This window comes from Genypterus blacodes, unplaced genomic scaffold (assembly GCF_046128005.1).
Source record: "Genypterus blacodes isolate CSIRO-AG114 ecotype Tasmania unplaced genomic scaffold, CSIRO-AGI_Gbla_v1 ptg000152l_1, whole genome shotgun sequence".
NCBI lineage: Eukaryota > Metazoa > Chordata > Actinopteri > Ophidiiformes > Ophidiidae > Genypterus > Genypterus blacodes.
In genome coordinates this window covers 608,532-619,733 of record NW_027466954.1, presented here as the reverse complement: position 1 = coordinate 619,733, position 11,202 = coordinate 608,532, and the positions used below count along the sequence as shown (strand labels likewise).

General features: G+C 42.7%; 1 protein-coding gene across 2 annotated transcripts; it reads left to right on the top strand.

Moving 5' to 3' along the window:
• The first annotated feature begins 2,739 nt into the window (after positions 1–2,739).
• Positions 2,740–11,170, top strand: mlpha (melanophilin a). 2 transcript variants are annotated; one of them, XM_076165910.1, is made up of 14 exons: positions 2,740–2,877; positions 4,321–4,542; positions 4,622–4,734; positions 4,943–4,987; positions 5,158–5,216; positions 5,317–5,406; positions 6,603–6,714; positions 7,116–7,309; positions 7,397–7,480; positions 7,631–7,864; positions 9,351–9,512; positions 9,639–9,695; positions 9,884–9,929; positions 10,132–11,170. In XM_076165910.1, exons 1-14 carry the CDS (start codon positions 2,768–2,770, stop codon positions 10,170–10,172), a joined length of 1,569 nt encoding a protein of 522 aa, XP_076022025.1. In that variant the 5' UTR covers positions 2,740–2,767; the 3' UTR covers positions 10,173–11,170. The 2 variants fall into 2 exon arrangements, with proteins under 2 accessions (XP_076022025.1, XP_076022024.1); XM_076165909.1 differs by lacking the exons at positions 2,740–2,877; positions 4,321–4,542; positions 4,622–4,734 and adding an exon at positions 8,502–8,672 and having other exon boundaries at positions 4,948–4,987.
• The last annotated feature ends 32 nt before the right edge of the window (positions 11,171–11,202 follow it).

The window sequence follows — 11,202 nt, the reverse complement described above, 5'->3', positions numbered from 1 at the left end:
GAGAGAGAGACGAGGCAAACATACAGTACATAGACACTGACACACACAAAGTTTAGCAGGTACACTATACTTAACCCCCAGTGTGTGTGTGTGTGTTCAGCATGTATATGGCTGCTTGGCTCAGATGTCAATACCACACATAAATATTACTGAACACCCTTGGGTGGGGTGAGGCACGCTCACATTCTACCAAACGTGCAGAAGGAGCACAAGACTTGGACACATGTTGAGACCAGAGATGCATCATGAAATGCCGAGTCAAAATAAGAGACAGACTGCTGAATCAGTCTGCACCAGTTTGAAACTAAATCTGACAGAACTCAAAGCCCGTATGCAGTCTGTCGCCCCCCCAGAGGCTGTAAGGCTCATTACAAACCCAACAATCACAAGCATGTCCAACTAATGACAACAAAACAGCTGCAGAAAATGTTGGTCACAGGGTGAGGGTGGGGGGCTGGGGGATGATGTGTGTGTTTGTGTAAATCTGAATGTGTGTAGTTAGTCATTGGTTCCCTTCTACTTCAGAGATTATACAGCAACACATTCCACCCTTTAAAGCTTCAACTCCCATCCTGAAGATGCGCTGTTTGTCTGAAGATGTTTGACGTGAAAGAAACATCATCATCCTCGCAGAGTCACGAGGCTCAGAGGAGACTTCATGAACCGAAACAAGCCGAGAGTCTGCAAGGGGAAACATGGACGAGGCCTGTAAACACTTTGATGCTTTGATAAATTGACACAGAGCAGAAGAGAGGCCGAGAGAGTCGCTATCACCCTACACGTGACCTCATTTCTAATAACAGCCCCCCTCTCTCAGGTACAGTCTGAAGTGATCTGATGTGGGTTTCTCTTTTGGCCTAATGAGCCCAGCAGGCAGGACTTCCCCTGGCTCAGAGCCACCCGGCTAAACTTAGAGCTGTGATTCAGCCTGGGGCCCAGCTGCTGAAGGACAGACTTACCTCTGACCCCCCCCCACACACACACTGTCTGACTAGTCTTATGGGGAATCTGAATTCATTGTCAAACGAAAGGGACAAAACTTTAAACAGACAAGCAAAGAACGTATAAATAAAAATCCATAAAACAAAGATTTAACTGAGTAATTGAGAAAAAGCAGATAATAAAAAGGAAGATGGGGTTGTAATGACGTACAATGAACAATAGGGGGCGACAACACTAAAGAGCATAAAGGGATGATAAACCATGTCTAAGTCTGCTTAATGGAGCTTCCAGTCACATGGAGACGTTCACCCCATGAGGATATGAACTTTATTATCTGCTTTATAGATAATAGAGTTGGGAAAGCAAGTTTTCATTCACATTGGATTACAAATAAAACAACACCTCCCTGTTTTCCTTCATATTTCGGTAAATTCCTCTGTGTAGTGGCTGTGTGTCTGAGGTGTGAAGGACTTAATGTTCTTCAGGGTCCCCTTTCACAACGGGGTTTTTCTTTCCAAAGGTCTGCTGGTATTAACCGTCTGTGCCATGTGAGCCAGCCTGGACTACAGTGCACCCCTCAGGGCCAAAAGCTCCACTAAAGTCAGTTTGGTCATTTACTTTTACTGATTTTGCCAGTCTGTCTTTTATTCAGTGGAAATCTGGATATTTCTGACAAACATGTGAACAGCAAACATGACCCCTCAAACTGAAATTACAGAGGAGGTTTGAGGGAACCAGCAAAAAAAAATCTAGACTTTCTGTGACTACATTATCTACATGTAAAAACTTATCAGAAATGTTATGCAATCCAGTATTACTTTTTGGAACATGTTTATCTTAATATATATACGTTTTCCTGTTCATTTCACTGTGAATTCTTCTACTGTTACCCAAATAAAATCATGATCGCTTGATTGTAGGAGTTTTACTTATAATGGCGTATTTATCCACAGTGGTATTGCTACTTTCCTGTGTGTGTGTGTGTGTGTGTGTGTGTGTGTGTGTGTGTGTGTGTGTGTGTGTAGGAGGAGGGGCAGGGGCATGTGATGAGCTCTGGTGAATTTATCTGGTTGGGAATCTGCACAAACACACATCAGCCAGAGGAGGAGGATGTGAAGGAGGAGGAAGAGCGGTAAGAGTCTCTCATTACTTTAATTTAAAAATAATCTCAAAAATCAGCTTGCAACACTGCAAATTAAAATTATTTTTGTTATCAATATAAAAAGTGGCTAACTGTCATTTGGAAAATAAATTTTGCCTTTATTTCGACCTTCAATAACATTCTAGAAAAAGGTTTGATTTAGGTTTAGTTAAAAAAAACGCAAGAATTCTACAAAGTTGATATGATTGAAGATGATTTTTTTCTTCTCCAAGGATAATTTGTTTCTCTTCTACATTATTAGATGTGTTTCAAGATAACAGACACATTTACATAACAAATATCTATTAAACATCATCGCTTTGAAGAATCAGACCAGTCAAAAGAATTCACCAGTCATTTTGGTTGTTACCAAGTCCTGAAAGTCTGATCAGGAATCATCGCAACAATGTGCAAATGAAATCTAAATCTGATGTGGCTGGTGTTTTCCACCTTGTTTCAGAAATTTCTGAAGAATCAAGAAAGTGACGCCAGATTCCAGAGAAACGGGACCAGGCAAAATCCTCTATCAGCCATTTTTTCGTTTATATTGTTTCTGGACTCTGCATCAGGGTCCAACTGAGTCCACAATCCTTCATCTCTTTTGTGTTCTTGTTCTGCCGTCAGTGAGTTCTTGCTGCATCCCATCCCGTCTTGGATCAGTTAACCCGGTGGTTTCCCAGCATCATGGAGCGTAAACTGGACCTGACCCGCCTCACAGACGAGGAGGCCAAACACGTGTGGGATGTGATCCAACGGGACTTCAACCTTCGCAAGAAAGAGGAGGAGAGGCTGGGGTAGGTCCAGAGAGCTACACCACAAAACTCTGCAACTAATCCAAATCAAATTTCCATACCTTCCATTCCAATTGGCTGTAGAAGCAAATTCACTGTAGGCGAAGTTAAATTAAGTCTAAACAAGCATATATCAGTTCTGTGATCCTACAAAATTGACTGCCATTTGAACTACAGGTGGCGCCACGGCAAGTATTTTCATGTTTATCCGTCTCATCCGCACAGTTTGTCCGCCCTTCCAGCCATTTTTAGCATTTCTATGTGTGAATGAAGCGAAACCAAATTTGCCGTCCATCAGCTGTCTGCGTGTGAATCGTTGAGGAATGCAACCGTGAATGCCGGCTGTTGTTACAGCTGATCACGGCTCGGTCACAAGGCAGCGGGTCCACCGTGCGCCGTGAAGGTGCCATTCTTCTCCCATAACAAAGGAGCTCTCTGTCTCCACCATCTTCCCAAAACACCCTCAAACTCCCGTCAACCCCTGGGAGAAATACTTCCTACACGCATGGATGTCTCTGGCTTAACAAGTGTGACTTATCTAGAACGAGGCTGTTGTTTAGAGCGGGGTCGAGGTCAAATCACCTTACGTCATATCTTATCCCGAGTGGCGAGGGACTGGACAAAGTAATGTACAGCTGTAATCTCTCTCTCTATCGAATTATGTGTTTTATTAGCTATAACAATTACTTATTGCACCTCAAGTCTGTGCTTATTGGTCCAAAAAACCCAATATCAGCTGGCCATTACATTACATTACGGTCATTTAGCAGACGCTTTTATCCAAAGCGACTTCCAATTATTGCAGGGCAGCCATTATTCGGCGCCCTGGAGCAGTTGGGGGTTCGGTGCCTTGCTCAGGGGCACCTCGGCAGTGCCCTGGAGGCAAACTGGCAACTCACCAGCTACCAGTCCACTTACTTGGTCCATACCGGACTCGAACCAGCGACCCTCCGGTTCCCAAGTGGAATCCCTACCGACTGAGCTACTGCCGCCCTGGCCAACGATCAGAACTGAACTGAAATCATTCCTATATCAAACTGGCCAATAAGAAAGCCAGATCGTGAGTTCAAGGAGCCAATCAAATCCATGACAGGAGAGCTTAGAGAGCTTTGGGCTGGGGATGTGCATGTGATATTTGGTGATACAAATAAACTTGCCTTAAACAAAGTCCACTTGGACATTGTGCTATGTTGTTAAGTCTGCATCAGCTCCCTGGTTTTGTTGCGTCACATGTTGTCACAGAGAACAGACTGCTCTTTCACAGTAACTGAGCAAAAGATTTTGAGTTAACCTCACGGTGAAATTGTCGTTTCCTTGGTAATATGACAAACAACAAATAAAAAAGATGGAGCTAGTGGACTCCTGAACTGTGTCAGCCAGTGTCCCTCTGTAATTTAACAGAGGGACACAATATTACTATATAACATTATGTTCTTTCAATTTCAGGGATTTGAAGACTAAGATTGACAAGGAGGACACCAAGCTAGAACTGCTGGGTACGCAGAGCAAACTGGCTGACTCCGTCTGTATCCGCTGCCTGCAGCCCTTCAAGTTCCTGGTCAGCAGTAAGCGCCAGTGTCTGGACTGCCACATGTACACGTGCAAATCCTGCAGCCGCTACAACAAGAAGGAGCACGGCTGGGTGTGCGACAACTGCCGCATGACCAGGTTAGACACAAGGGGCAGGGGAGGTGTCCATCCACAAACGTGTACAAAGGAGGAGCGTATTAACTGTGTGTTTCTGCAGGGTGCTGAAAATCGGCACGGTGGGTTGGTACCATGACAATGTACGAAACCGCTTCAAGCGATTCGGCAGTGCAAAGGTCATGAGATCATTGTACAAAAGGTTAAATGGAGACGGTGAGTCTGAGGCGCCAATGCACTACATAGACATTTCTAATAAAAAATCTAATTTAGACAACTAGCATTGTGTGGCGGGAGATGAGCTAGTGCTAGCCAATCAGTATGACAGTGGAACAAGATATCAGATTTCGTGAAATAATGGTCTAGTATGGCATTCTCCTATTGTCAAAGCTACATGCTAAGAGACGGCGTTTTTATTTTCCAGGTGGGCGTGATGATGACACGCAGAGCATGCCGGATTTCCGTAACAGTGAGTAAACTCAACAACAACAACAATTATACGCCACTGAGAAAACTAAAAAAAAATCAACTCACAAAACACAAGTTGTACCACACAGCATTAACAAAATTAAACAAACTGTACAGCGTCCCTAGTGGTCAGCGACCTTTAGGTAAAATAAAATCCTGTATTTCCTTTAGACATGTATAATGGAAATGAGGACGACCACATGGAGGCAGAGGCACAGCGCTACAAAATGGTAAAAAAAAAAAAAAGGAAAGCAAAATAGACCTCATTTTCCTAGAGGCAGGAAGAGGGTTTACTTCCTGTTTCCTCTTTGTTTCTTGTTTTCTTTCCAGATGCGGAAGAATAAGCGCCTGCTCTCTGTTCATCCTCTGGACTTTGATCAGGAGGAATATTTCTCACATTCTCGCCGACAGTCCATCCAGGTACAATAATGACTGGTTATCATCATAGTGACCCACATTTACTGTCTGAATACTGCAACATGCCCGATTATAAAAAGAAAAATTATCTATTAAATTTTCTTTTTGCTTCATTCAATTTACAGTTTATCTAGAGGCTCTAATGTAAAATAATCCAAATCAAAATAACGTTTTTTAAATATATTTTTTGAACCAGGCAAGAATGACTAATTCATTGATTCCGACCAGTTGCAATTTCTTTAAAACTTCCTGTATATATTTCACAATAAAAGTCTTGCAACAGTAAATTTTGGCTTGTTAAAATCTTGCCATTTCTAGACGTGTGATTGTGAAGTAAAAACATAAAACGTTTAATAATCAAGGATGGAATCTCAAAAAACATTCTAAAATGATTCAAAAATATGCAAAAGAATCTCTCTAAAAAAAAAAAGAAGAAAATAAATCATTCTTAATGTTCTACTTGATTCTAGGAAATTCCCAGAAATAGGACAACTTCAACTTCCAATAGTGCAAATCTGAGTTTTCTTTCCAAACAAAGGAAGCAGAGCAGCTGACTTCCTTGATGTCTCCCTGCTGCTGGTTAATGCTTGGGATCAGCTGCTCTGCTTGTTGGTCTGGCATGCTCATCAACCTCAGCAGCATGTGACTGAAAAAAACCCCCAGAGGCTCTCTAGAGCACTTCAGCAAACAGGATGAGCTCACTGCTCCCTCAGCCATTACAAGCACCTCATAGTTCTAAGTATTTCTAAGTTATGGAAGACATTCATGCTTTTAAAAATCACATGAATATGATTCCAGACCTTTGCTGTCTACTTACAGGATTTTTTCAAAATATTGGTTTACTCTGTGCCATGGGTATCTTTCAATGTTCAGTCATTTTCTTCAAAAGTAAAACAACAATCTGAAAGCAATCAATCATATGCATCCCATGGTAGATTATAAACTGATGAAATTGGATTTTGTACTATCATGATGGTTATTTTCTGTAAAGGTACGGTTAGTGCTGCCTCACTGCCAGGAGGTCCTGGTTTCAAACCCCAAGCCGACCCCAATCCCTTCTGTTGTTCAGCGTTGCATACATCTTAGAATCGTTAGAAAAAGACAAGGAACTGGTCACTTGACAAACAAGTGTGGGAAGAATGAATTCAGGCTGAATTGGTAATGAACTGGTGAACCAGGCTCTTGTGTTCCCTTTTAAGTACATGCAGGAGGAGCGAGGTGGATACAGGAACGACATGGAGTATCCACATGACATGTACAACTACCGTATGAACCGCAGGAGGAGCCTGGACCGCTACGCCATGCGACCTGGTGAATACACCGAGTACACACTGCACACAAACGGCTTAAGAGTAAGGCAGGGGCTGAGGGTGGGACCAGAGACAAGCAAGCTGGTGATAGGCTGGTGTATTTGTCAGACAGTCAACCAGTCAGTAAGTTGGTCAATCCATATTCCTGTTGAAGAGCTACGATTTTAGGAAATCTTTACATTAGACACTTTGAAATAGAAAATCCTTGACTTAGTATTTCTAGACAGACGTTGAGGGTTTTTGCATTGACGTAAGTGACAGCCTCATGATATAGACTCTTACTCTAGTTGAAGCGATAGTGAGCTGTAATATGTGTATTCCATGATAAGTAAAGGAATACTCTAGTTTGTTCACCAGTTTACTCTCCATAACAGCGCATCTGTACTGCGTTTTTCTGAGCAGAGGATTATGGGGAGAGCAGGATGGTCCGTACACCCTCCCTGTCTAAGATCAGCTCCGCCATGGCCCGCCAGCAGTATGTGGACACCTCGGATGAGGAGGAGTACCAGCGTTACCCGCCCATGTACCAGCAGCCGCCAAATCGCCGCCGCAACAGCAGAGCCTCGTCCCAGGAGAACCTGGGCCAGCACCCGCCTGTACGTTGCCGTATTCCTCTGTGTGTGTGGAACTGCTGCGACTGCTAATACTGCTGATTACCTGAACTCTTTGGGTTTTAATTGCAGATGAACGAGCTGAACAAGCGCATGTCAACCATCGAGGGCCTCCTGAGTCGCCTGGAAGAGAAGATGACTACCCCCACTGACGAAGTGAGACAATCAATATAAATGACATAGTCCAACAAAAAACAGCATGGAAAATAGATGTAGAATTTGGAGCAGTTGAGGATTATCCCTTTAATGTTAATGTACTGTTCTCAGCTGTGTGTTTCTTTCGTGTGTTCTTGCGTTTCCCGTCAGGCCACGTCTCCGGCCGAAGAAAACGAAGAGGAGAGACTGAGGAGGAAGCTGACCGAGCTGGCAGGGAACCTCGGTGATAAAGGCCTGTCGTCAGATGAGGAGGCGATAAAGAAACCCCGGGCCAAGGGTGCAGCTGGCTGTAAGGGCAGTCGCAACGGCGTTCCTGGCAGCAACGCTCAGAAGGACAAAGAAGTGAGCTCCTCCAGTGACGAGATGCCCAACGAGGCTCAGAAGGTAGGCCTGAGGTCTGTACTGGTCCTGCATGATTGGGAGCCATCTTGTTTGGCTGGGCTATCTTGCATTAAGCTGTCTGCAGATCTATGTCTGGGTCCTCTTCCCTGCGTCAACTCTAGGACTACGAATTTGAGGTGGTTTCAAATAAGGCTGTTCTGACAACATGGTAGCGGATTCCGTCCTCCGTCAGCCTCTTTTGATACTATTTGAATCCAAATCACTGCATTAGATTTGTGAGAGAAGAATACATTTTGGAGTTGATCTGAAAGGCTTTGTCAGTTCACACTATTTAGGTGGGAGATCGGTGTCCATCCCCATGGGGAACGTCGCTTGTGAAAGGACATTGTAACACTTGTATGGTGTCTCCATTTGGGACAGGTGAGGGGTTTGAAAAAGCATTCTCTCTCTGTCTAAAGAGACAATTGTGGCAAATTGAAGTCAAATTCAATGCAAAGTCAACCTGCAAAAATGACTTCAGGCTCCAGAGAGTTGAGAGAACTGAAGCTTGGTCGAGCTGGGGTGTGCTGAGCAATCAAATCCAGGTGCATTGAGGTTTTGGCAGCCAGGCTGGTAGCTGCTGCATGGTCCAGTGGTTATTTTCCAGCTGCTAACATCTGTCCCTTTACATGGCTTTCAGAGATCGACCGCCGCTGCCCTCTGTGACCTCACCACTGAGGTCCTGAGAACCATTAATGCCACAGAAAATGCAATGGTCGAGTACGGCCTGTCAGAGCCGATTGACAGATCCCACTTAGTGGGGACTGACGTAAAGCGAGCTGATGATGCTTTCAGGGAACTTGAGGAAAATGTAAGATTCACAGATTGCACACTCCTCCTCATTCCTCTTTTCTATTAACCAGCATTTGTCTACAGATGAAACTAATGCCTCATTCACACAACACGACTTTGTTCTGAATTTATGCTTGCTTGGATCCTTGCATGTAAATTGGTCAAAGAGATTCGAAAGGCTCGCTGAGGCATTGCCGAATCCCGGGAAACGCAGAAATATGTCCACTCCACAACATGTGATGTGAATCACATTGTGACTGACAGCCAATGAAGGCTTTCTCTTGGGGAGCGATCTTGCATTGGGTGTCTCCGTGTTACTGATCATGGCATAAAACCTTATGACTTGAAGACACCGACACATACGGCGAACAACTTTGAAAGTGGTGTAGTGTGTAGGAGGCATTTGACGCAGCCACTCGTCTCTTAAGCATGAACCAAAGTCTGCTCTGGCTTTCATTCTCCCTGGCTGCTGTGTTTGAAGTCTGTTGTAGGTTTGGCTATCAGAGTCATCATCCTTTGTAAACGTTCATATAAATATGTTTGTACCAAATTTAGCTAACACCAATGGCCAATAACCAACCCTGGGATCCAGGTTAGAATAATCACCATGGTACCCAGCCCTGGTGATGAGTGGACAGACGAGCAATCAACAGCTGTTTGAGTGACGTTGGTCTTTGTGGTTCGTGTTCCCTGACAGGTCTACATAGCAGCTGGTCAGTCTTATGAACTAGAGACCAAACTGCGGATTCTGGAGAAGAACACCAAAAACCATTTTGGAGGCACCACAGACTCTGAGCTGTCAGAGCTGGAGGACGTGGTGGCCCTGACTGCTGCCAGGGTCCAGAGCGCTGAGAGCGAGGTGGATGTGGCCTCAGACCTGAGCTGATGGATGTTTGCTCCTGCAGTGGTGTTGATGATGATGATGATGACGACACATAAGAGTTTCACCTTAATGTTTACATGTTATTTCCTTCTTTCTCTGCAGGTGTCTGATTTAGAAAACAAAATTGCTGCCCTGAGTGCTGTAGGATCCAAGAAAAAGGTGAGTTTATGCAGTTTGAAGTTTGTTTTTTATTCATATTCATGCCATATTATCAACTCCCCAAATCTGTTGGGATCAATTCCTGTTGCTGTCAGAGCAGATGTATCTTTTTAAGGCCTCGTTTGTTGTTCACAAGCTCTGATGTCATGTTTGCCTCTTTATTTAACATGTCAAAAATGTCTGAACAGGTTTCTGGATCACAGCAAAGAAAAAAATCAACTCAAGATGCTCCAAGTAAGACCTGAAACATGTTTGCATCACATTGAAATTAGTTTACACATGCAGCCAGATAATAATGCTTGGTTCAGTTCAGAAGTTTATGAGTTTTGTTTGAAAGTCATTTGAAGTTTGACTCAGTTGATTTGGGAATACTTTCAATGTTGTTGTTTTTTCAAAGACGTTCAGCCTTTGAAGATGCGTTTTGCTTTGTCGACAGAAAGCAGTGGCGGCTCTGGATCTCAGTGGAAACCAACTTAAGGTGTTCTGATGAACCACACCTCTGTGCTGGATGATTGCCAGGCCGACTGGGCGGAGTTTGAACAAACTGGGGAATAATGTTTGAAACTGCAAACCTGAAATCTGCCACTTCATCTTCTTCCATAGCTAAACACCAATTAGCACAAAGTTTCCATTGAAGAATTATTTCAGGAATTTTACCAAATTTCTTCTGGTCTGCAAAAGAAAATACGTCAGAAAAATCTAGAAAAGTATGACAAATAATCTTGGTTTATTGAAATATAAACATGGAAAATAAACAGAAAGAATATAAAAAAATATACTATATGAGAAAAGGTTAAATAAATATACAAAATAAAGCTGTATTTCTGATTGCAATTGCTGAGACAATAGTAAAACAACAAAACACAGTCGGAATGACACTGAATGAAGAGCTGGAAGATTAATAATTAATGGAGGATTCCTGTATGTGAATATAATATAATGTTATACATCTAATCTGCCTCTTAAGTGGTGATTTGCCTCATTTTGTTTTGTAAAGTATGACCTAAAAGACAAAGAGAAAATTTCAAATCAAATCATAGTTTTCTTGTGTCATGTGTCTTGATAAAGTTTAGAAGTTTGCAGTCCTATATTTACCTAGATATAGAAATATCACATATGATCTTTGGAAATAACATCTGTAAGTCAGAGACAATTGATTTATAGGTTATAGGTGAAAAGAATTGTGTGTTGAAACTAAGAAGAGATTTTCTGAGTGTACTGTAGTAATGTATTATGTATCCCTTACTTGCTGATCAATAAATTGCAGTGTTGGTGATCAACACGCTGCTGCTGCCATCTACTGGTGTAGCTGTGTTATTACTGTGTTATTATAGTGTAGACGTCTGCATAAAAAAAAATGTTGCGTCTTTTACACTTTTTTTTTGAGGCGCTTAGCCAGAAGTTGTATAGAATATTCAGTCTATTATTACTGCGTGACAGGTTTCATGATTGAATTGCAGTGTTATTTTAAATACTTATACAAATATATTGTATATAATAATAATAA

Excerpts from the sequence above, each read along its gene's own strand:
- mlpha (XM_076165910.1), top strand. The coding sequence starts at position 2,768 with ATGGAGCGTAAACTGGACCTGACCCGCCTCACAGACGAGGAGGCCAAA. Across the intron at positions 4,735-4,942 it reads CAAAAGGTTAAATGGAGACG|GTGGGCGTGATGATGACACG; the intron begins GTGAGTCTGAGG and ends TTTATTTTCCAG. Across the intron at positions 4,988-5,157 it reads CATGCCGGATTTCCGTAACA|ACATGTATAATGGAAATGAG; the intron begins GTGAGTAAACTC and ends TATTTCCTTTAG.